The 26,662-nt window shown below is 44.0% G+C and overlaps 1 protein-coding gene across 1 annotated transcript in view; it reads right to left on the bottom strand.

Moving 5' to 3' along the window:
* The window catches only part of LOC141145753 (obscurin-like), a 131,030-nt gene that overhangs the window by 17,877 nt on the left and 86,491 nt on the right, over positions 1 to 26,662 (bottom strand). Inside the window, 9 exon segments of the mRNA XM_073632635.1 lie at positions 2,346 to 2,585; positions 6,805 to 6,892; positions 8,065 to 8,232; positions 10,555 to 10,677; positions 10,791 to 10,958; positions 14,236 to 14,343; positions 15,086 to 15,214; positions 19,532 to 22,298; positions 26,547 to 26,624. Coding sequence (XP_073488736.1) covers positions 2,346 to 2,585; positions 6,805 to 6,892; positions 8,065 to 8,232; positions 10,555 to 10,677; positions 10,791 to 10,958; positions 14,236 to 14,343; positions 15,086 to 15,214; positions 19,532 to 22,298; positions 26,547 to 26,624 — 3,869 coding nt within the window.

A 26,662-nucleotide genomic window follows, 5' to 3' on the forward strand; every position in this document is an offset into this window, starting at 1 on the left:
GAAACAGTCCAGGACTAGAGACATGTCCCTGCCAATAAAGGTCCCTTCACAAATCAATGTATCCACTACTTAATGCTGGGACCTTTGGGCTGCCCTTCCAACATCCAGGGGTCACACATGGCTCTCCGGCAGCAGGTTGGGCACCGCACCAGAGATATAGATGGTCTCATCACGGTCAAATCCTATAATGTACCATCAGAATGGGATTCCGGACATCAAAATGGGCTGACCGTTCTTTGAAGATACGTAGGGTAGGGCCAGGACTAGGGGTGGGCAGAAGGGACAGGAGCCCTGAGTGCAGCAGTTGAATTGAGAAGGGGGGGGAGGTGCAATGTGACTGTCAGGGGTGATAATGCTCCTATTAACAAACTGCTGCTAAAGTCTGCCCCGATAATGCCCAATATGCCTTCAGAGCATGTGAAGAGAGACACAACGCCTGGACAGATTCCCTGAGGTGGTGGGTGGTCGGAGAACTGGCCTGTGGCATCCTCCTTAACCACATCAATACCGGACATTTTCACCCTCTTCCTGCCCAATTTTCAGCTTTCAGCGCTGTCACATTTTGCATGACAATTACTCAGTGATGTAACACTGTACCCATATGACATTTTTATAATTTTTTTTCAAACAAATAGAACTTTCTTTTGGTGCTATTTAATCACTGCAGTTTTTTTTTTTTTTTTTGCTAAATAAACAGAAATATACCAAAGATTTGGGGAAAAAAAACCTCCACATTTTTCTTTGTTTCTGTTATAAAATTTTGCAAATAAATAATCTTTCTTCATAAATTTAGGTCAAAATGTATTCTGCTACATTTCTTTAGTGACAATAACCCAAATCAGTGTATATTATTTAGTCTGTAGGAAAGTTATAGAGTCCACAAACTATGGGATATTTACTGTATCTGAGGCCTGAAAATGCCAGGACAGTACAACTATCCCCCAAATGACCCCTTTTTGGAAAGAAGCAAGTCCAAGGTATTTAGTAAGAGGCATGGCAGATTTTTTTGAAGTTGTAATTTTTTGTCGCAATTTTAAGGAAAATGGAGAAATAAAAAAAAAAAAAATAAGAAAACTTTTTTTTCACAATTACATTTTTTTTTTTTTTTTACATACTGTCAACAGTGCAGTACAGCATCATCATATAACTGGTGTGGCGGTGATCAGAGACACTGACTGGTGACAATATGTAAAAAATACATTTTTAAATTTTATTTATTACATATTTTTTCTTTGTTACAATTAGTTTTTTTTTTTCTTACATACAGTGACCAGAGCACACTGTGGTAGCACTGTGCTACTATGCGGAGGTAATCAGAATTTTTTTTTATACACACATTATGATTGCTTATAACTGTGCATTTCACAGTTATAAGCAACCATTTTTTTCTGAATAAAAACTACTCATGCAGGGTTTACTATTGTGATTAGCTGCGATTGGCCCTGTCTGTACCATGTGATGACTGACCAATCACAGAGCTCTTCACAATAGTACACAATGAAAGCCATGTAACAAAGCCTTTCATTGTGTGCAACCGTCATGTGATCTGCTGTGATTGGTCACAGCGATCACATGGTACCGGCAGCAGGCCTGTACAGTGATCTGTCATTGGCCTTGTCCGGTGAACACGGCGGGTGACAGAGGCGCGTCATATGGAGTCCTCCCAGAACAACAGTGCTCCCGCCCAGGCCGTCGTTTTACAACAGGCCGGGCGGGCAGAGGTTAAACCCAAACACAGCATGAAAAGAGAGATAGGAAGTCGGCAACCCGTTTATCCGAATATGATGATTTTATTGATGCAGGTGGAGTACAAAGAATACAAAGGTTTACTTGTTTTGGCCTGTAGCCTTAGTCAATAGCCGTGGCCGAAACACGTAAGACTTTGTATTCTTTGTACTCCACCTGCATCATTCCTAATTGCAAAAAATATAACTGGATACTAATATTTATAGGCAATAAGGCCAGGGGTAGTTGCCCCAGAGAATATCTGATTGCCTGAAGGAGCAAAGTGTCCGGGTTTGGCTTGAAGAAAAGGTGGCAACCCTAAGGTCAGTCCTGGCATGCTCCTTCAGGCAATCAGATATTCTCAGGGCCAACTACCCCTGGCACACAATGAAAGGCTTTGTTACATGCATCCAGGTTTTTATTAAAACAATCTACTTAGCTGGCCAGAACTAGCTCTTGAGGGAGTCTATTCCACATTTTCTGTGAAGAAGCCTTTCCGTATGTGAAGGTTAAATCTCTTTTTCTCCAGAGGTACAAAAGCAGATCCTAGGACCCCAACAAGAACTATGTCCCCTGCCCCCCCCCCCAGGTTACAGAAGATGATAAAAAAAATTCTCTACCCCACGGACAAACAGCGGAGCAGCTCGCGGCCCTCGCAGAGCTCCAGGATCAGCGCCAGGTCCTGTGGACTTAGGAATGCCCCATGCAGCTGCACCACATTGGTGTGATGGAGTTTCTTCAGGATGTGGTATTCCAGCAGTGTGGACTCCTTTGTCTCCTCGGTGTACGGGATGATCTTCGCGGCGAGGAGCCGTCCGGTTGACTTCTCTGTGCACAACCTCACCGTGCTGAACCGCCCCCTATGAGAGAGATTTGTCAGATTCAACGGAGATCCAGATTTATTTTTAAAGTGAACTCCAATCATAACAAAAAGCTGATAGATGTAAATATTGTACCCCATGTGTCTGAACTGGGTGACCACTCTCTTCTACTTGTCTCCATTGTGTCTCCCAGCTGGTCACCGACACGCCCCCTTGGCTCTTTGTACTACATTGCATACTGCATTGTGATGTTTGGTGCGCTGTTTAAAGGGACAGGCCAGAACTGAGTCTTGCTGCTGTGTGCCCACCTAGTCAGACCACCTGTGAGCAAGGGCACCTGTTTAGGCAATCAGGCACTTGTGGTTGTTATAGTGAGCACCAGCAATGCCCAACGTACTGGATACGCCAACATGGCATGAGCCTGCGCATGACATAGTCCACACTGCATGAGGTGAGTCTCTACCTAAACGTCCACCAAATGCCCAACCAATACTCCTCTACAAGATGACGCCAACACCATGCCTGCCAAGAACTGTCATTTAGAACCCCGTACTACAGGGCATCTCCATAGAGCCAGCCAAGGCTACCTCTCATTGGTTATAGATCTTAAGCAGGGTTGCCTGTTCTGCAAATGACTGCTACAGGGAATTTACATCATGAAAATGTGTGTAGGGATCCGCTGCCCCCTACTGTCAGCTGCTAGTATCACACTGTAATGTATAATTATGTATTTCACTTCTTGACTCTGGGAGGTTGTTGGCAAAAGATCCTGGGAAGAGGAAGTGGAGAGAGAGAAGGTCTCAGCCACATGTCCTGGCCTTGCTACTAATGCCAAATCAGAAGAGACAATTATGCAAGTATTTCTATGCTGTAATATCTTAACTGCAGCTGCCCATAGCTTCTTGAGTGCAATGCTGAATCCTCATGATGAACAGAGTATGTCTGTCCTATTACTATCACACATGAACAGTGCCAGATAACTAGAACTGTGTTCCAGGCTGGTTGGGTGAAAGCTGGGGGGGGGGGGGGGTTCCTCACCACTTCAGGTCTCTGACAAAAAGAAAGATGCTGCATCATCCTCTGGGGCTTATAATAATAAAAAATAAAAAAATTCCTAGATTGAGGTTTGACCTAGGTCAGTGCCAGGGTTAGTGTTTGGGTCAAGCTCAGGGTCAGTATTTTAATTTTTTTTTTTTAATAGTATCAGTGTCGGTGTGCTTTATGTAGGAAAAAAAAAGCAAAATGTGCACTATTGTAATAGGAGGGCACAATTATTTGGGCGCACCTGCATGGCGTTGCCTCTGTCTTCCCCCCCAGGTGTTAGCTGATTAGGGTGGTCAGATTATTCAGGTAATCGAGGGACATTTGGCCCTTTCTGCTCACCTGGGGCAGGTAGGAATGGGCCAATGAGAGTGGATGGAACTCTCTGGAAGCAGTGGGGTTCATTATATAAAGGGCCCACTGTCCCAGGAGTTTTGCTGAGAGGCTGAAGGTCTGGTAAAGAAGAGATTCCCACCCCCCCCCTCCCCCCCTCCCGTCGTGTGCACTTTACATATAAGGGGGACTGGTTATTATAAAATTGAGGAAATATAATTTGCTTGAGTCATCAAGGTTAAGCAATTTTGAGAATGATAATTTGATTAGGGTTAGAATTGTGATATGGTTATGAAAGGTGATGACTTTATTTGTAAACCAATAAAGGTGCCGCGGCCAATTTATGCCGATATTTGAGTGTTGTGTCCATTATTTGGTGAGTATGTTTGGAGATGGGGGAGAAAAGGGTGCAGAGTGCAATCCCATGTGTCTGGGCTGTACTACGGGTACAAACAACTAACACACACATATGTGGTATCGCTGCGACCGCCAGGAGCAGGAGAATTTAATTAGCGCTGTTCTTTGGTGGTAGGTTATGGTAGTAACAAGAAATATACAGCTAAATTAAAAACACTATTTTTTTAAACTATTTTGGGCCAGTTTTCCTTTGATAAAAAATCCAGGGAGATATCCAATTAACATTTACTAACAAAAAAAAAGCCCAATTTCTCCTGGAAAAAAAAACAAAAACAAAAAAAAACGTGAATAATTCACTTGGATGCACAAAGTAGATGTGGTGATATGTACGGTTTTAATGACACATTGTCAAAGTTGCAAAATTGCGCTTAGGCATTAAGGTTTGTTTTACAATAATGGCGCGTACACACGAGCGGACTTCTCGACCGGACTGGTCAGACAGACTAAGTGCGGCAGACAATTCGACCGTGTGTGGGCTTCATCGGACCCACAGCGGACTTTTTCGGTCGAAAATCTGACGGACTTTAGATTTGGAACATGTTTTCAAATCTTTACGTCGGAACTCCACCGGACCCGGTTCCTATCGAAAAGTCCGCTCGTCTGTATGCTAGTCCAGACGGACGAAAACCGACGCCAGGGCAGCTATTGGCTACTGGCTATCAACTTCCTTATTTTAGTCCGGCCGTACGTCATCACGTACAAAACCGTCGGACTTTGGTGTGATCGTGTGTAGGCAAGTCCGTTCGTTGGGAAGGTCCGTTGGAAGTCCGCCGAAAGTCTGTCGGATAATACGTCGGAACCAGTCCGGTCGAAAAGTCCGCTCGTGTGTACGCGGCATTAGGCGTGAAGGGGTTAATAAGCATATATATACCCGGGTATATGTGTGCAATTCCACCAGGACTGCATTAGGGCCCTTTGCTGATAATATCTGTCTGTACATTGACTGTATGTATTGTTAGTATTCTTTTCTTATATAAAGATTGTATTATTTTTATACTGGTATTGGAAAAAGTATATACTGGTAATGACCTCTATATACTTATGGTTAATTGTGATGGGAGTCACTTTGGGCGGGGGGCTTGTGGAACCCAGCTTACCTTGGAGAGCACTGGAAGCTCCTTGTCCAGCTCCCCTGGCCCCTCCTATGTGTAAGTAACCCTGTGTCTATTAGGGGCACAGGGTGACCAAGAACCCCAGTCTGATCTGTGCTAATCGGACTCGCTGTACAACCACACCGGAATGTTGTGTATATATATATATATATATATATATATATATATACACTGTATATATATATATATATATATATATATATATATATATATATATATATATATATATATATATACACATACATACTGTATATAGTCTCATACTGTTGGGGACTCTTTGCTGGGTCGTTTGAGGTGTGGCTGTATTCCATTGTTCTTTTGTTTCTGTCTGCCTTGGGTATTATGGGATGTGTATGTGTATTTGCTGCGAGGAGGGAGGGGGGGAATTCCTCCAGCAGCTCTCCCTGATGATTGGACAGTCTACCCCATCCTGAATTCAAAGGGGAGGGGGATTGTCCCGAGTGTTTTCTCTATGTACCTGTGTTTCAGTAAACAGATCATGTTGAGCAACCAAAACGAGTACTGCTTAGTTCTTGGTTGCAAGCGTTTGGAAGATCTGATATCTATAATTAGAATGGGGGAAGCTGTATATGGGACATTTCATTACATTAATGTTATATGCTGGTTACAGTAGTTTTTCTGCTCCCGATTACTTTGATTCGATTACGGATTTATTTCCCTGGAAGGGGATCCCCCTCTGTTCACAGAGGCTCTTTTCCACTTAGCGAAGATTCTGGTTCTCTTATTTTAGCGCAATATCCTGTTTGAGGAGCACCATTTCCCATACTCCCCTCCCCCAAAAGAGGGCTACATACGGAACAGCAATAAATGTAAAAGTGGCAGCAAAATGTACTTTTTGCTCTACTCTCAAAATTAGGACTGGCTCCCGATCATGTGACCACTGTGACAGCCAATCACAGTGGTCATGTGATTATCTGGTCCTTCCCGTCCCCCAGGTGCAAAGATACTTTAACCACTTCAGTCCTGGAAGGTTTTACCCCCCTTCATGACCAGGCCATTTTTTGCGCTATGGCACTGCATTACTTTAACTGACAATTGCGCGGTCGTGCGACGCTGTACCCAAATAAAATTGAGGTCCTTTTTATCCCACAAATAGAGCTTTCTTTTGGTGACATTTGATCACCTCTGCGGTTTTTACTTTTGCGCTATAAACAAAAAAAGAGCGACAATTTTGAAAAACAAAAAACGTCTTGAATTTTTACAGTCATTTTAGCAATAAAGTGAGTGTATATAAATAAATATAGTATATTCACATCTGTGATGTGGTTTTGAATGTTACATTTTGAAAGAAGCTGGACGCCAGCAGCAGGCGAATTCGATTCTGCGACACTCACCTCTTCACCCCCTTCTGTAAATCGCTGCTCTGGTCCCCGTCTGGGATCCCTTGTGGTCCTCCTGCCTCCCTCAGTCCTGACAAATTTGCTGAAAGACAAATGGAATGAATGCAGAGTGAAAAACATGATCGTTATTATTTCCCAAATCTGACCTCCGGCCTTCCCTTCAGTCTTGCACAGTTGCACCGGCTCCCCTCCTAGGCTGAAATGGCTTCCTCTGATTTCTCTGCACACTGTGAGCTTCTCACAATGTGCATTAGAAGCTGTAGAAAGTCAGATAGAGTCTGCTTCATTTCCTGGCTGAAGGACGTCCAGCATCATCTAGCCCTTTCATCCCCAAGCCTGACAGACCCTGGTTTGCCCCTTACATTAATTGGATTTCAGTTTTTTTTTTCATAGAGGCTAAGCATCATAGGCATGCACAGGGGGTGTGCGAAGTGTGCCTGGGCACACACTAATCACCCCTCTGCACCAGGACCACTGATAAGGCAGTGCAGCTCTCCCTTCTGTACTGGGCCCGGGGTCCTATCAGTTCCAAAGGGGGGCCCCGGGCACTTGCTGAGCAGGAGGGCCGGCTGTACTGCCTTATTGCAGACACCGATCCTCTTGTTCCTCTTCCTGCAGCACTGTCAATTTTTATTCTCCTCATCTTCCTCCCTCCTCCAGCTGTACTGCAGGGGGGATCGGAGGGAAGGGACCGGTAAATGTCATTTACCGGTCCCTTCCGTTTCTGAATGAACACAGCGATCAGTACCAATCGCTCCTGTGTCCATTCATCATTGAAGTATAGTAAACTGCGTTTACTATGCTTCAGTATGTGAATAAATTGGAAGCCCGTAAGTGCTTCCTATTCATTCATCTGTGCAGCTGAGGCTCAATCTTAAAATGTGAGACATTAGGGGTCTGTTTAGGCCCCTGATATTTCACCAAAGCCCCCCACCTCCCAACAGGGCACTTAAAAATGTACAAATAAATAAATAAAAATTAAAAGAATAATAATATAAAAAAAAATAAAAACCTATGCTCATCATCACGTGTGCGTTACCTAGGGTGGTCTACAGGGAGTCTACTTAGGAACATCCGTTCCTCCCGTTATTATCCACCGACATGCACAGACTTTGACATTCATCTCATGAAGGGGAAAAGGAACATGTGAAGGAAGGAGAAATACGGCTAAAAAAATTTGAACTGACCCGGAGAGGGAAGAAGAAACATTGACAAATGATGTTTAGAGAGGAGCTCGGTACCCATAAAACTCACCAGGACTTGGGCGCCCGATCCTCACACTGGGGGAGGGGTCACTGTACGGACCCATCCCGGCCTTACTGATGCACGCGATGCGGAAGGAGTACAGGTGACCCTCGGACAGGTTATGTGTGGAGTAACAGCAGTCAGAAATGTCCAGCGTCAGGGCTCGCCATTCCTCACCTGTGAAAGGGACAAGGAAATCAGGAAACAAAAATGGAAAGAAGAAGCGAAGGTGGGGGATAGGAGGAAAGGAGGCGAGAGAAGAGGAGAGAAGGAGAGAAAAGGTAGACAAGAGTAAAAGAAGTTGGGCAAGAGAGTGAGAGGAAAGAATAGGAGAGGGAGAGGAGGAGAAAGGAGTGTAGAAGAGAGGGAAAGGAGAAGAGATAGACAGAGGAGGAGATGGAGGGGTGAGGAGAGGGAGCGGAGGGATGAGGAGAAGGAGCGGAGGGGTGAGGAGAGGGAGCAGAGGAGATGAGGAGAGGGAGAGGAGGAGAAAGGAGTGTAGAAGAGAGAGAAAGGAGAAGAGATAGACAGAGGAGGAGATGGAGGGGTGAGGAGAGGGAGTGGAGGGATGAAGAGAGGGAGCAGAGGGATGAGGAGAGGGAGTGGAGGGATGAAGAGAGGGAGAAGAGGGATGAGGAGAGGGAGCAGAGGGATGAGGAGAGGGAGCGGAGGGGCAAGGAGAGGGAGTGGAGGAGAGCTAGCGAAGGGGTGAGGAGAGGGAGCGGAGGAGAAGGAGCGGAGGAGAGGGAGCGGAGAGATGAGGAGAGGGAGAGGAAAAGGAAGGGTGAGGAGAGGGAGAGGAGGGATGAGGAGAGGGAGCAGAGGAGATGGAGCGGAGGGGCGAGGAGAGGGAGCGGAGGAGAGCTAGCGGAGGGGTGAGGAGAGGGAGCGGAGGAGAAGGAGCGGAGGAGAGGGAGTGGAGAAGTGAGGAGAGGGAGAGGAAAAGGAAGGGTGAGGAGAGGGAGAGGAGGAGAGGGAGCAGAGGAGAGGGAGCAGAGGAGAGGGAGCAGAGAGGGAGCGGAGAAGAGGGAGCGGAGGAGAGAGGTGAGGAGAGGGTGCGGAGGAGAGGGAGTGGAGGAGAGGGTGCAGAGGAGAGGGAGCGGAGGAGAGGGAGCGGAGGAGAGGGAGCGGAGGTGAGTGAGCGGAGGGATAAGGAGAGGGAGCTGAGGAGAGTGAGCGGAGGGGTGAGGAGAGGGTGCGGAGGAGAGGGAGTGGAGAGGGAGCTGAGGAGAGGGAGAGGAAGGGTGAGGAGAGGAGGTGTGAGAAGGAGAAGGGGTGGGGAGAGGAAGGGGAGGGGACAGGTGAGAAAAATAGGGGAGGGGTGAAGGGAAGGAGAGAGGGTGTGAGGGGAGGGAGAGGAGTAGTGAGGGGAGGGATGAGAAGGAGAAGAAGGGTGGGGAAAGGAAGGGGAGGGGTGAGGAGAGGGAGAGAAGGGTCAAGAAGAAGGAGAGGTGGGGTGAGGAGAGGGAGAGGGAGAGGAGGGGTGAGGAGGGGCAAGAAGGGGAGTGAGGGTGAGGAGACGTTAGTGAAGAAGAGAAAGCAGATAAGAGTAAAAGAAGAATGAGCAGAAAGAAGAGGAGATGGAAAGGAGGAGAAAGATAGGGAAAGGAGAGGGCGATGAGGGGGGAGATGAAGAGGAGAGGTAGAAGCGAGGGGAGGAAAAGAGAGAGACAGGTTATGGTGAGAAGAAGAGGGTTAGGAAAGGGAGCGGAGGGGCGAGGAAAGGGAGGAAAGGGAGGAGAGGGAGAGTAGAGGGAGAGGAAGGGGAGAGGGAGAGGAGAGGGAGGGTGAGTTGAGGAGGAGGAGAGGGAGAGTAGAGGGAGAGGAGAAGGAGGGTGAGTTGAGGGAGAGGAGAGGGAGGGTAAGTTGAGTGGGAGAGGAGCAGAGAAAGAAACAGAGAAAGAGAGGAAATGTGTCGTTAAAGATGGGGAGGAGACAGAAGAAAAAACTACAGAGGAGGGAGAGGAGAACAAAAGAGAGAAATGAGAAAATTGGAGAGGAAAGGAGAGATGGAAATAAAAAGGAGAGGTAGAGGAAGGGAGGGAGGGCACAGGTGACAGTTCTGTTGGAAAGTAAGGATGAGCTCGGAAAGGAAGGAAGTCGGCACTGCGGAGCGCTAATCACAGGCAGTCAGACATTTCCCGATCTCTGCAGCCGCGCATCGGGACAATGGGGGAGATTTACTAAAACTGGAGAGTGCAAAATCTGATGCAGATCTGCATAGAAACCAATCAGCTTCCAGCTTTTATTGTCAAAGCTTAATTGAACTAACTGAAGTTAGAAGCTGATTGGCTACAATGCACAGCTGCACCAGATTCTGAGTGCTCCAGTTTTAGCAAAATCTCTCCCAATGTCTCACTGCCTGTGATTAGCGCTCCGCAGTGCCGACTTCCTAGCGGGCTCTGCACGTGCGGTTTGCGAAACACGCCTGAGCTCATCCTTATTGGAAAGTGAAGGAACAGAAAAGAAAATGGAGAGGGAAAGGAAGGAAAAACTCACCCTCTTTTCTGTACTGGAGGAAGTAGGTGACTGGTGTGTTGGACTCCACAGGTTTCCATACGAGGAGCGCTCCATCCCTGTACACCTGGGCAACATCAGGGCTGGTGGGACAGCATGGGATTTCTGAAAGCAGAGGAGTTTTTAATTAATGAATACATTGAGTTCCTTACCCCGTCTATATATGTTATACTCATCATTTTTTCAACTGCCTGAGCGCCATTATAACGATCACTTACCGGCTTTTTTTAAAATGCAGCAGGTGGAGGCACTGCCGAGAAGGTTGGTGGCCACACAAGCGTAGATACCAAAATCTTGGGAGTTGACCACCAGGATGGTGAGAAGATGATAGTTCTTCAGGGTGGAGGAGATGAGGACTCGCTCGTTACCCTGAATGGTGACCCCATCTGGAACGAGAGGGAACAGTCACTGGTGAAGATCAGAGCTGTAGTTCCACAGCAGTAAAACTGGGCTCTGGGCAAATATTTTTAAAAAGGCCTTCACAATTGGTTTTGTAGATAAACATTGACCGTTATAAACATTATGCCTTTTTTTTTTTTCTTTTGCTAAAATGTTTACCAATAAAACTAGAAACGTAAAAAGTACAATTCCAATTCAATTAAAAAATACATTGCCCAGTATAATTGAAAATAAAAAAAATGTCTTCATCCCATCCAGGAGGCAACGTGTTTCGAGGTGTAAGGTCTCTTTCTCAAGCCTTGAGAACTTCTACACATTGAAACGTGTCACCTGCTTCCCTGGACTCCCAATAGATAAAGCCTCCCCCCCCACCCCCATACCCATAAAGGAGCAAAAATGCAATAGTTGCAGGAACATCTCCTTAGTCCCTCCAGTAGCCATGACATGTGGGATAAAGCTGGACTGTCTCCGTCTGGCCTAATGTCTACAGTGCAAGCTGTGAAAATGTGAGTTGACAAATTGTTATTTCATCTAATAAGTATTAACCATTTAATTAATGCATATTATACCATAGACACACTGAAGAGCTGCTATCCAGTTTGGTGGAAACTGGTGTAAGGGCGCTTCCACCTTCATGTATAACAGCTCCGCCCAGTGCTCAGACTCCGAGGCTGCTGACACCCCTATAACACATGGACCACAGGAAGGATGGTCGGGACTCGGGATAGCATTCAAGAATAATCTCCTTTTATTGAAAACACATGTACAATTGCTGTAAAACATCCAACGCATTTCGGAGCCATGATTAACCCCATGACCTCTGGAAGATTTTCCCCCCTTCCCGAGCAGGTCGTTTTTTGCGATACAGCACTGTGCTACTTTAACTGACAATTGCACGATTGAGTGACGCTGTACCCAAATAAAATGTATGTCCTTTTTTCCCCACGAATAGAGCTTTCTTTTGGTAGTATTTACGTTTTTTATTTTTTGCAGTATAAAATAAAAAAAAGACTAAAAAAAAAAACTAATATTTTTTACTTTCTGCTATAAAACATATCCAATAAAAAAAAATGTAAAATCGAATTTCTTCATCGATTTATGTCAATATGTATTCTACATAATTTTGGTAAAAAAAAAAAATCCCAAAAAAATGTAAAATAATTGGTTTGCGCAAAAGTTATATCGCCTACAAAGTAGAGCTGCACAATTAATCGTCAAGAATCATTGTCGCGATCTTGACTAAAGTGTTTCACAATTCTTTCTATGCAAAGCTGTCGGCTAATTGCCAGCTCTTAGCTCTCCACAGTTACTCAGCTGTTGATGATATCCTGCTCGTCAGTCCTGCCTACTTAAGCCATTCAGCCCAGTGGATCTCTGCCTTCGCCTTGGTCACATCACAGAAACTATCTCCTGCGATCCTGTTCAAGAATTGCTTTGCTGACATCCCTTCTGGCTCCAGATCCTGCTTGCTGTTCCTCTACATTGATCCCTGACTTCTGGCTTGGCTGACTATCCGTTTCGGTTACTGAACTTTGCCTATGTTTTGACTACGTTTGTTCTTTATACTTTTATTATTAAACAAGTGTGATTTAACTGTACTTCTGTCCCGGCCTGATTTCATGGTTTCTGACATCTACATAGGCAGATCGCTGTTTTGGCTCTCTGCCTAATGATCAGGCGGGTGCCGGCGGATATTGAGTCCATAGTACCCGCGTGTATCATCACAGTGCAAGCGGGTCACCAACGTCGAGAATGAACGCCCCAGACCCGGAAGTGCAGGATCATGTACTAGATACACGATCCTGTGCAAAAGAGCCACCTCGCCACCATATAAGTAAGTTATACGGTGCACAGTCGGTTAAGGCCTGATGGGCGAAACGCGTTAGAAGGTTGTACATGTGTTTTCAATCAAGGTTTAGATTATTTTTGGATGCTATTTCAAGTGCCGACCATCCTTCCTGCTATCCAGTTTGTAGCAATATGGGACCTTAAACTTAAAGGGTATGTATACCCAAAACTTATTTTTTTAGTAAGTTTGGCATCCTCACTGTATATAGTTTTCCTAAGCAAATATTTTTTTTATGTGTTGCAAAGTATCTTACCTGGAGATCCTGCCAGTAACAGCACTGAGCAGCTGCCTCGAAATCAGTAGCCTGCCATGTACATTCCAAGTGGCCGATGGCCTGCCTATCAGTCAGTCAGGTCAACAGACAACTGAAGGAGCACATTAGACATGTGTACTGCCAAAAAATGTGTTCGTTTTTGTTTCATTTGTTTTTTTTCTTTTGTTTGTTTTCTGTTTTTCGGGTCATTCGTTATGATCAAAATTTGTAAATTTGAAAATTCGAAGATTCGCTAATTCAAAAAAATCGTAAATTCGAAAAATCATAAATTCGAAAGTTCGAAGATCCGAAAATTCAGCAAAATTTGAAATAATAACTAAATAACTAACTAATAATAACTAACTATGAAATGATAGGTATTGGAATTTCCTTTCAAATTTGGCTGTTAGTCAACTTAACGAATACGAATTTATCTGAAGTTACGAATCATCTGAAAAAATGAATGCCGCATCTAAACAAATGGAACGGAACAAATTAACAATAATAAATAATAATAATAATAATTAAAAAAAATGTTTATTATTATTATCATTGTTATTTATTATTAATAAGTTACATTCCATTCGTTTGGATACGGCATTTGTTATTTCTGATATATCGTAACTTTGGATAAATTCGTATTCATTTCATTCACTAACAGCCAAATTTAAAAGGAAATTCCAATACCTATAATTGATTAGTAATAGTCAAGTTATTATTAGTTAGTTATCATTTCGAATTTTCTGGCTTTTCGAATTTTCGTTCTTTTGAATTTTTGTACTTATTTTCCGATTTTTTTAATTTTCAAATTTTTGAATTTACGAATTTTCAAAATTTATGAATATTCAAAAAAAATCATCAAACGGGTTTTTGTTAATTCGGATATTTCCGAATTAACAAATTTGTCTAAATTCCTTAAAAAATGAATTCGGAACGACGTAAATTGCACACGTCTAGAGCACATGTGGCAGGCTGCTGGGGGTTTAGCAAACAGGAAGATCTGTTACTGGCGGGATCTCCAGGGGGAGGGAGGAACCACGGAAGGCCAAAATATAAGCAGACTAAACCTCAGCTTTAAGTATTAATAAAAGGTGATTTTTTTTTTAGCTGTTGTTTTATACAGACAGAATGCGAAGCCTTCCAAACCAGAAATTAAGTTCACCTTTAAACCATTCTACGTTTGTCACCGGCTGCGCCGTTCTGCAGGATAATGTCACCAAGTGACCCACCACCACCGTCTGGTCTGTCAGTTCCTCCACAAAAGCCGGTGCTGCAAAGACAGACAAATGATGATAAACAGTAAAATTATCTGTACATGGCTTCATCAGTCTAACAATCTGTATTTCAGGTCTGTATGGTCTGTAGCCAATCAGATCCAAACTCTGCACTGGAAAAAAGTCAAGAGAACGCAACGCTGAATTTGATTGGTTGGGAAAGGGCAGTGCTACTCAACCCCTATGTGACTAATGGAAGGACGGGTCTTCCAGACTTCCATGTAGGATGCAAAAAAATAAATAAAAATAAGGCCACACGGGGGTCTTCTGCATGTACTAGCAAGTCATATTTTCCTGTCTGCACGGAGTTTCCTTTTTGAACCTGTCCTCAGCGGGGTGCCAATGTTGGCCTTCCCTTTAAAATGATAGATGACTTCCTGTGTTTAATGTCAATGCTTGGGAGCCACAGACCCAGAATAAGCATGCGGTATGACAGCCAGGGAAGGAAATAGCTTTCTCAATAAGAGAGTTATTTTGAGGGGACAGCAAATTTACACTGTTATACAAGCTGTACACTCACTACTTTACATTGTAGCAAAGTGTCATTTCTTCAGTGTTGTCACATGAAAAGATAGAATAAAATATTTCCAGAAATCTGAGGGGTGTACTAACTTTTGTGAGATACTGTATGCGAGATTCTAGTCACTGGGTTTAGATCTACTTTAATTGTAAGTTTAGCATTGTTATACACCATAGTAACCCTATACAGACCATTTGGAGTACCACCACTACTATTACCTTTATCCTTTACTGAAAGGGAGGGTAGTCTGAAGGAGGACAGTCCTTTCTTCTTGGGTGGCACAGATACTCCGATGGTAGCGGCTTGTTCAGGTACAGGGACTTTATGGACTTCAGAGGTGCCTGTGGCTAAAAGCAGTTATTTGTCAATCAGGATTCACATTCAATTGATAATACAATGCTGTGCTATCCTATATCTGATGGACAGCTAATACAGCAGATCAGTGCTCTGAACATGACGGTTATGAACTATGCCTGATGATTTTGCACCTTTAGGGAAGTACAGTTTTATTTTCTAGGATGAGATCCTCACAAGGTTTGAGAAATAAATTGTATATACAAAAAAGGACCGTGCAAGAGAGTTCATTCCTCCTCTTTGGTGGGGTTTCTCTGGAGTGCCTGGCTAATCTTTGGAATTGCTTCCTATGTGTCCACCATTACTGAGATTTGGCTGATCTGAATGATCAGTGTTTACTTCTATATATCATCATCTGATCAGTGACTGTTATATAAATCTCACAGACTGATTGGAGTCGTATGTAAGCCTTGGTGGCCCAGGGTTTTGGGTTTTGGGTTCATCACATGGCTGCTTGGTTGCCACGTGCATATTTGCCTCCTATGTCTCCTGAAGAAATAGATTTATGATCCCAGGAAACACATTTCAGATTTTTCCCACCCCACAGCAGGATTCAGCTTCAAATGAAATCGAAATAATCTTTAGGTTCAGGACTGCTAAGACATCTACGCTTACTGATCAATGGGTGGTTGAGGTTATCCATATAGGGGCACTAATGTAATATATGTGGAATATATGTGGTCTGCTAATATGTGTGTTTGTATGAACTTAAAGAGGAAGTTCACTGCTGAGGGGGGGCAGTTTGGCATCTTTGCCCTGGGTGCTGGATGGCGTTGTCCAGGCACTGCCCACTCTACCCTCCAAAATAATACCATGCCAAATGTAGAAGTGGTGGGGAGAATGGGAAGTCTTAAAGAGGAACTTCCCCTTTTTGGTTGACCTTCCGCTTTAAGGTATAACTAAAGGCACATCTTTTTTTTTTTTTGTTTTGGATAGAGTGGAGAGCGATTAGAACCCCTTTCAGGCTTTTTTTTTGCTGTCTGTGCCCCTTGGGAATCTCCCCTGGGACATTCACCATCTTTTGTTCTTTTTACTGTTGTGACCAAAAGTGAAAGCAAATCCTAAATTTTGGATTGTCTCTCAAAGTCAGTATGAAAGGGAAAAAAAACCTTCCAATAGAGAATCTTGAGAAAACCTCAAGTGAAGGGGATCCTCTCTCAGACAGCTGTCAATGGAACAGGTGTCTCCACTGGAAGGTTTCACTTCATATCCTGACAACTGAAGGATTTTGTTTCACTTTCAGTCTTAAGCCCCATACACACTATCAGATTTTCTGCTGGTTTTTTCCTTCAGATTTACCAAAACCATATAATATGAGATCAAACCTTAGGAGTTTCAATTTGTATGCAATCAGGCAGGCCCTTGCACCTTTTGGTAAATCTGAAGACAAAAATCAGCAGAAAATCTGATATTGTGTATGGGGCTTTAGTGACAATTGTTACCCCATGCAAATAGAGTGAACCTGAAAGAGGATCTAATCCTTACACACTCCATTCAAAAAAACAAAAACAACTTTGGATTAAGATGGAGTTTAACAAATGTTTCTCTTTAATTCCTTTCTTTTGTTATCCAGATGCAACCTCCATAGTATGAAGCATGTTTAGTGGAAACTTGGGCATCTTTTTTCTAACTTCAAATGTGATAGGACAACACGGTGCCTCTGCTGCTCTAAAATTTCAACAAGTGCTGTCAACCCTGACAGTTGGACTACAGAACTACAACTATCTCCCGATGCTCTCTGTCCCACTCCACATACACTATATTACCAAAAGTATTGGAACTACTTCTCCCAAGAGCCTATTCTGTATGCAGTGTGCAAACTCATTGAAGTCAAGGCAGCAACACTGTTTGGTTGAGAAAGAAATCAATGTATATAAACTATATTGCCAAAAGTATTGGGACACATACCTTTACACGCATATGAACTTTAATGACATCCCAGTCTTAGTCCGGAGGGTTCAATATTGAGTTGGCCCACGCTTTGCAGCTATAACAGCTTCAACTCTTCTGGGAAGGCCGTCCACAAGGTTTAGGAGGGTGTCTATGGGAATGTTTGACCATTCTTCCAGAAGAGCATTTGTGAGGTCAGGCACTGATGTTGGACAAGAAAGCCTGGGTCACAGTCTGAGCTCTAATTCATCCCAAAAGTATTCTATCGGGTTGAGGTTAGGATGTGCAAGACCATCAAGTTCCTCCCCCCCAAACTCGCTCATTCATGTCTTTATGGACCTTGCTTTGTGCACTGGTCCTAATCATTTGGTGGAGGTGGAATGATGGTTTTGGGGTTGTTTTTCAGAGGTTGGGCTTGGGCCCTTAGTTCCAGTGAAGGGAACTCTTAAGACGTCAGCATACCAAGACATTTTGGAAAATGTCATGTTCCCAACTTTGTGGGAACAGTTTGGGGATGGCCCCTTCCTGTTCCAACATGACTGAGCACCAGTGCACAAAGCAAGGTCCATGACATGAATGAGCGAGTTTGGGGTGGAGGAACTTGACTGGCCTGCACAGAGTCCTGACCTTAACCCGATAGAACATCTTTGGGATGACTTAGAGCGCAGACTGCGAGCCAGGCCTTCTCGTCCAACGTCAGTGCCTGACCTCACGATGCGCTTCTGGAAGAATGATCAAACATTCCCATAGACACACTCCGAAACCTTGTGGACACCCTTCCCAGAAGAGTTGAAGCTTTTATAGCTGCAAAGGGTGGGCCAACTCAATATTAAAGACTGAGATGCCATTAAAGTTCATGTGCGTGTAAAGGCAGGCGTCCCAATACTTTTGGCAATATAGTGTATATACATTGATTTAGTTCCCAACAAAACAATGTTGCTGCCTTGACTCCAATGAGTATGCACACTGCATACAGAATAGGCTCTTGGGAGAAGTAGTTCTGGGGGTGTTAATAGGAACTGACCTCCCTGCAGAAAACCTGGTGATGATGTCACGGAGAGTTATAAAAGCTGTTTCCATTTACTGGAAAAAGGTAAATGAAAAAAAAAAAAGGGCGAAAAATACCTATTGATCCTGCCAGAAATCCAGTGCTGTCCTGTTCGCACTGCAATCTTAACAATTTATAAGGAAGCACGTTGGGGCTGTGTGTTGGGAGTGTTATGAAGATGAGGAGGGGGGGGTGTTCTGTAGTTCTAACACACTTCATGTCCTAGGGTGATAATGCTGCTCCTTCATAGATTCAGTACAGTGAGTTAGCGTCGTTACCCTACGACATGAAGTGTGCTGCTGGCAGGATCAACCAGTGAAAATAGAGGGGAAATAAACCTGAAAAAATAAAACAAATGCAGCCACCACATCTGAAGACTGGTAAACTGCAATATCTTACATTTTTGTTCATAGGTTTGGATACACTTAAGTTTTGAAAATTAACTCAATTTTTATTTTTGTTTTGGATAGGATGAGAAATAATTACAGTTTCTGTTATTTTTTTTTTTTCTATCCATGACCCCACTAGGGAGATTTACCCCTTTCACCCTGTCCAGGGGTGGACTGGGCCGGGGGGCAAGGGGGCATTTTGATGTCCTGCTTCTGCCACAGGCATGTTTAAAAGCTTCCTGGTGAAGAAGAGTAAAAAGTCCCCGCCATTGTCCTACCGAGTGTAGATTGAGGAGAAGGACAGAGCGCAGGCCGGTCCCCCACCCGGCATGGATGGTGTATGCCGTGTCCGAGCAGAGGCCAGCTCCATGCCCCACTGGAGGCTCTCCTACCCCGGCCAGCCCCGACTGAGCCGCCCCGGTTCCCCCCCCCGCAGTCCCCCTGCTGGCTAGTATGGAAACCCGAAGTCGGAGCAGAAGGCGCTGTCCAGCCCAGCCTGCCCATTGAGCAAAATACCTAGAGCTGAGCTTCAGCCTAGGATGGGAGTTGGGAGTAGGCGGGGAAGAGGGAGATCGGAAGGGGGGCCGAGTCGATGCACCACGGGCCTCTGTGATGTACTTGCCTCTGGGCCAAAGGTTGCCAGTCAGCCCCTGATGCTGACATCTGAACAATAAATATGGGGTGTGGGTGTACCTGGGACAACCACCTGGGCAGACTTGAAAGACCACTTGGGCTTTTTACCACCATCATTCTTCTATGTTTCTAGATAAGTATTGACAACAATAAAAACATTGTGACAAGGTCTAGCTCTTCCTAACTGTACAAAAGATGTATATATATTTTTTTTCTGTGTCCCCAATGGAGAGATTTCCCATCACTTCCTGATCTGACATAACCCTGCAGAGACTCTAGCCCTTCCCCACACTAGCCTTCCAATTTGGACTGACCCTTTAATTCATAGACAGCCTACTTATGTGACTCACCGTCTTTTCCATTCCCTTGCTTTTTTTTGATGATTCGCGAAATGTTAGCAACCGAAGCCTTGACTTTCTGTTTCAGGCTGGACTCTGCGGATTTCGGCTCAGACTTTCCATGAGGTCGGAAGAGTTTAATGCGTTTTCTGGAGGACTTGCGCTCTTTCAGCGCAGTCTTGCCAGGATCAGAGGGCTGCAATGGTTGTAGGGGAGTAGCAGTCTTTGTTTCCTTTGCTGCTCCTTTCACTGAGGTTTCCATTGCCGCTTCACTAAGGTCTTTTGCGGGTTGTGAATTTTTTTCAGTGTTAAACTGTTGCTGAAACATTAAAATATCATAAAAATCATTGAGATGAGTAGAATCAAATGGAACAAGCTTCATTTTGTTGGAATCATTTGAAGATGAATCACGGTGGATCCCTCCAATCTCCACAAGCGATACTTCTGAATGGCGTCCAGTTTCCTCCAAGTCAGAGAAATTATCAGACCTCCTCCCTGTCCCGGAGCTATCAGAATGAGAAATAAAGGTTTTGCTAGAGCTGCAACTTTCTACAGTGAACTCGTCAAAGTGTTCAAGGGGTGCAGGTGACACACGGGCCTGAGATAGAGATTCATAATAGCTGCACTGTGAGACTGATGTAATTGGTGGTTCTTTTATAGGTTCGTCCAAAGGACTGGGCTCTGTTTCCATGGCTTGCAACTCTCCCGTGAAATGTCCAACATCTTGCAGTTCCGGTGGTTCCTTGGTCTGATCAACTAAGGATGGAAAAGTTGGGTCTCCTTGGCTTGTCTCCCTTTGTTCGTTGACCAACACCTCCATCTCTTCGGACAAAGAAGACATCTCACCTACAAGTTCATCTAGAGTGGCACATTGTTCGTCTGAATATACCGAAAACTGCAAGTCTTTGGCAGGAATTTGCACGCTATCTCCCTGAACAGTTATGCCACTTTCTAATGTGTGAGCCGAAGAAACTAACAGATTGTCATCTCTCTCAAACGTGTGGTCTATGCATGGCTTTAATTTGTGTTCATGATCAGGTCTGTCTGTTATAACTAATTCCGTCGGAGTTCTGTCTGGGAAGACTGAATCCAGCACAAGTTCTGGTTGCATCATCATTGTGGGACATTCAACAACTTGTTGACTTGTGGTGTCCTTTGATAAGGATAAAATGTCTCCAGCACCTTGATGTATCACTGCTAGTCTTGAATTGTCTTCCCTAAAGTGTACAAGCTGGATTTGTCCTTCTTCATAGATCTTAGTCTCTTCTTCTCCCTCCTCGTCTTTTGGGAAGAATGTATTAACTCTATTAGATGTCCTTTCTATTGGAGCATCTGAGACAAGGAATTCATTTCTCTGGGAAGTTGTGTGGACAGTAAACTTCACTCCAGTTTGTAAATCTGTAGGCTGCTCCTTTTCTTGAAAGGCTTTTCTTGGAGATTGAGGTGTTGGACCTACATCTGTATCTTTTATCCCCATCGAGGAAGGTTTTGCTACCGATTCCGACTCTGTCATTTGCTTTGGCTTAATAAAAGCGATTATTGTACTTTCTTCTCCTCCCAGCACAGCAGAAGATGACTTTGCTCTACATTCAGCAGTTTCTTGTAAAGGTTGTTGATGGAACACTGCGATAATGGTATTATCTCTATCGGAAGGTGGTGCTGAAAGAGGCCTCTGTGTTGAAGATACCTTCTGAGGTGCAGTCCAGTTCTCTTCAGAATGTGGTTTTGTGATGGCGGTATCTGATTTGTTAAGTGCATCTCTTGAAGTTTTTGTGGAAATGTGATCTTTCTCTTCCACAACCGTTCCTTTGTAAACACTCAAGGGTCTTGATCTGTAGTCATCCAGGGAACGACTTCTGCTGGAAACTTTAAAGGAAGACCTTAACGATACTTTTGCCAGGTCAAAAGATGCAGATTTTTTCAGGGAGCCCATTTGGTCCATCTGGGAGGGATCCTGAGACAGTATTCCCTGCTCCATTGCAAACTGCTCCAACAACGGCTCCCGTAATCCACTCAAAATTTTTTGTGAGTAGCCGGCTTTCATTAAACTCCTACGTGCTCTTTCTCTGTGCTTGTTGAAGTCTTTCTCCTTTGATGTGCCATCTCTGGGAGCTGTACCTTGTCCTTCACCAGCCTGGTTGTAAAAAGTGCTATTTATGATACTCTGCCTTGGTACACAAACTAATGATGGCTTTTCGGCTCCTCTTGGAATCAGTAAAGCGCTGTCTGCAGAAGTTCCTCTAATAAAAGACCCAGTTTTGGCTTTTTTGGAAGCTAGGCCGCCAACTTCGATAGTTGCAGCTCTGTACAACGGTAGCACTCCTGGTGACGTTTCTACAGAATGAACCAATATTTTTTCATCATCTTCCAGATCTTCTTGGCTTTCACCCAACCCAGAAGCCTTATCATGCTCTCTTTTACTTCCAATCATCGGAGAGGTGTCATGAACCGTTACATCTTTGCGTTCCATATTTTCTTCTTCTTGAGGTATGCATTTGGTGTCTTTGTCCATTTCAGGTTCCGGGGTGGATGGCTGTTGCAGACCGTCTTTTTCAGACATTTTGAAAATAGACAAGTGCAATTCCAGAGAAGGATTACAGTCCCTGGCGGTGGGGCTGACATCGCTCTCATTATCGGAAGAGGAGCCGCTACTACTAGAAGAACTGCTGCATTCCACTAAATGCCGTGGCACGCCCAATGACGTACTCTCCTGCTTTCCATTCAGAAGCTCCGGAATCGACCTCATCACAAGGATGGATTTGTAGCACATCAGCGAGCGCTGAAAACAAAGGCAAGAGTAATAATCATAATCAATTCAACCACAAATCTTAATGCATTTAAAAAAAATACAATCATTGATTATTATTATTAATTAATTTACACAGAGCCATCATCCCAATGCACTGTTTAAAGTAATAATTATAGCAAAAGAGGAAAGTATAGGTAATAAAATAATAACATACATACTGTATAGGGACGAGTGTGTCCAGTTATTTAGTAAAATAGGTCCTACTCATATAAGCTTACATTCTACCACATAAACAACAAAATTCAGTCTGGCGCCAGGAGATTGGGATATGAGTGTCTCTGGGAGAAATTTATAATGTCCTAGAGCAGCAGTGTGGACAGACACACCAGGAGTGGTGTGAAACAATAAGCAAACATACAAAAGTAGCCACAACTAAAAGCGCTGATCAGAAACATTCAGTGTGGACAAATTGTTATGCCCCGTACACACAATCGGATTTTCCGACAACAAATGTTGGATGTGAGCTTGTTGGTGGAAAGTCCGACCGTGTGCACGCTCCATCGAACATTTGCTGTCGGACTTTCCGCCAACAAATGTTGGCTAGCAGGTCCTCAAATTTCCCACCAACAAAACTTTGTTGTCGGAATTTCCGATCGTGTGTACACGAGTCCGTTGCACAAAAGTTCACGCATGCTCGGAATCAAGCAGAAGGAGCCCCACCGGCTATTGAACTTCTTTTTTCTCGGCTCGTCGTACGTCTTGTACACATTCCTAATTGTTGGCCAACATTTGTGTGATGGTGTGTATGCAAGACAAGTTGGAGCCAACAACCTTCGAACAAAAATCCACGGTTTTGTTGTCGGAAAGTCCAATCGTGTGTACGGGGCATTAGAGTCAATGTGATCAAATCATAAAGCGGTTTATTGAAAGCTGCAGTAAAATTAATAATGAGCAACAATAAAAAATCTCCTTGCATAGATGGAAAGGCTGGTGCGACTAAATCGCCATTTGCACAGTACCTTGTAAAAAAAGCAGAATTGTAACTTGCTGTATAAACCAATGCTGCGGTGGTGAACATCTCATGGCTCCAGCAAACTCCACTGTGACAGGACAGAGGCCAGATGGAGGGTCAGATATGTCCAACTCGGGCTCCGGTCGCGGGCGGCAAGGCAGCTGTGGAGAACGGGAAGCCAGGGAGCAGCGTTACCAAGATCTGGCTGATGGAAGCGTCTAAAGAAGGGCTCCGCCCCGAAACGCCTTTTCGCATCAACATCCTCACATCTCCTTTCCTCCCTCTGGCCTGCGCTTCACCTCTCTGCGCTTCAAGCATCTTTCTGGATCCGGGATCTCCGAGCGCATGACATCACGCTTGGACGCTTCTATCGGCCGGATCTTGGTAACACTGCTCCCTGCCTTACCGTTCTCCACGGCTGCCTTTCCGCCCACCCCCGGAGCCCGGGTTGGACATATCTGACCCTCCATCTGGCCTCTGTCCTGTCACAGTGGAGTTTGCTGGAGCCATGAGATGTTCTGCACCACAGCATTGCTTTATACAGCAAGTTACAATTCTGCTTTTTTTTACAAGGTACTGTGCCAATGGTGATTTAGTCCCACCAGCCTTTCCATCTATGCAAGGAGATTTTTTATTGTTGCTCATTATTGATATTACTACAGTTTTCAATAAACTGCTTTATGATTTGATCACGTTGACTCTATCTAAGAATTTGTCCACACCGGATGTTTCTGATCAGTGCTTTTAGTTGTTACATTCTGCCACAGCCACTCTCAACCAGTGTTCCATGGAACCCTAGGGTTCCTCCAGCGGTGGCTACGGGTTCCTTGAGCTGTGGCTAATGGACCCCTCATCTGATGGTACCTGCATAGTTCTAGGTCCAACGACACTTGGCAGAGCCAGCTGCATGACTGCAAGGGAGTTATTCTGGCCACCTCTGTAAGGGGTGGGGGTGGCATTCTTCCCACTTACCACCACCAATGTAAAGGGCATATTCCCAATGACTCCTGATATACTTATCTTGCCAGCGGTTCCCTAAGACCTGAAAATCATTTGAAGGGTTACTCTGGGGTAAAATTGTTGAGAAAGGCTGGTGTACAGAATATATTTTCATAACTTTAAGCAAATCCCTTTTTGACTTTTAATCTGACAAATACGTCACTTAAAGTGTATTTATACACCAGCCTTTATCAACCCTTTTTTTTTTACATAGAGTGGTTGTCTCCAATCTCCTGTCCGGGAGCTAGATGCACCCATTTGCTTGCTGTTATTTCATCTGCTGATACCAACAATGGGGCATAATTCCCCTCACTGACACCAATGAAGGGGCACAATTCCTCCCAATGACACTGTGACAGACCTAGCCAGGAGAGAGACTTTTGGAGGGGACTGTATGCTAGCCTCTTGCCGATCGATCGGGGGTCCTTGCATTTGGGGGAACGGTGCTCTTTGTGAGCTGTATGCCTGGGGACCCTTGAGGTGGTATTACTGTGGATTTGGGTCCTGGTCCCCCAAGACACACAGACTCTGGGGACACTGGATTTGCCATATTGGAATAGTGGCTGATTTATAATGCTGGGACAGATACTGTTAGGAGATGCTGATGTAAATTCCAGCACCTGTCTGTCTGTTGTCTGCTAAAATGTGTATTGTAAATAAGTCTATAGTATGGGATCTAAGAGTCATTAGATCCCCATTGTTGTTTGTGTTAATTAACTCTGCTATTGTGTGAAGAAGAGTCTATGTTGATTGTGATAATGTTGATTGGATTTTCTGAGCTACAAGACGGCCAGTCTGGCCTAAAGGCCATGTCTGAGTCATCTAGGCTGTCTAAAGGAATTAGTTAATTAGCTCATGTTAATTAGGTTAATTAGGTTACAGCTGTATTGTTAGAGTAATATGAGCAGGAGGTCTGCACCTCCACTTTTAGTGTATAAAAGCCTGTATTTTGCAATAAAGAGAGATTCCTGGTTGAACTTACATGCAGCCTGCCTGGTTTTTGTTCTGACCTATCACAACTGGGTTAGAACGGCACATAGCTGGTGTTCTAATCCCGGAGCATTGGATGACCGAGCAATCAGATGTTGCGATCTGCAGTCTGATTCTATAGCTGCAGAGGAGTGTCGGGAGAGTGGAACCGAGCGAGCAAGGGGCTCGTTACAGACACCAATGATGGGACAGGATTCCTCCCAATGACACCAACAATGGGGCCCAATTACTCCAATGATGGGACACAATTGCCTCCAATGACATAAACAATGGTGGGGCGCAATTCCTACCACTGACACAAAAGATGGGGCATTGTTAGTTTCCCACTGACGTCAGGACCTTTTCTACTCCCAATGGCCACAATCCGGCCTTCCTAAAGTCTGAAAGACAGTAAAGAGGCCCCTTGTTTAGAAAGATTGAAGACCCCTGCCCTAGAGGAATCATTGAAATAAACTTCAGGTCTCAGGGAACCCTTGCATAAAATTAATTCTTGGGGAAGAGTGAGAAGAATCACCCTTAAATTGGTGGTTAGTGGTAAGAGTATCACCTAGAATGCCACCCTTTCAAGCAGCTGAAAAGACCATTGTTGTCTCACGTGTCCGGCTCTACCAAGAGGCGTTGGACCCAGAACTATGTATGTACCATCAAATGGAAGGTCAATCACCCACAGCTTTAAGGAACACCTAGCAACCTCTGGAGGGACCCTAAGGTTCCCTGGACTCCTTGTTGAGAATTGACTTGTCTAGACAAAATAAAAAAGTAAAAATAAAGCATATTCAGTCTCTGAAATTAATTCACATTTCTCCATTTTTTTAACACTTAAAAAAACATTGCAAGTGCAAACAAATATCTTTCGATCCTGTCAGAAATCTAGTGAGCAATAAGAATCCTTATCCTAATTATCAGCTTTTGTGACACAGAGCCTATAATCTGATACAACTTTTGTTGGTCGCCTGAATATATATATATATATATATATATATATATATATATATATATATATATATATATATATATATATATATATATATATATATATATATATATATATATATATAAATAATCAATAACAACAGGGAAAATATTTTTTGTTTTTATTTTATATTTTTATATTTAAATTTAAAGGTCTTATTTTTATATTAAAGCCTACATTTATTAGCTGATCTTTTCTACATTTTTAGATTATTTCCAATTTTATTGTACAAATCCACATTTTTTTTAAAGGGTGCATCCACGACTAAGACAGTTCTTTGTAATATAGATAGAAAATCTCTTACCTGCCACCGACTGCGGGCAACAAGGAACCGGAGGTTCTTGGAGCTGACTGGCTGTGTGTCCTCAGGACTTGAAATCTCCTGGAATAAAGTCAGAGCCTCTGATAACTTTATTAAAT

The sequence above is a fragment of the Aquarana catesbeiana genome, linkage group LG05 (assembly GCF_042186555.1).
Source record: "Aquarana catesbeiana isolate 2022-GZ linkage group LG05, ASM4218655v1, whole genome shotgun sequence".
In the NCBI taxonomy this organism is placed as follows: domain Eukaryota; kingdom Metazoa; phylum Chordata; class Amphibia; order Anura; family Ranidae; genus Aquarana; species Aquarana catesbeiana.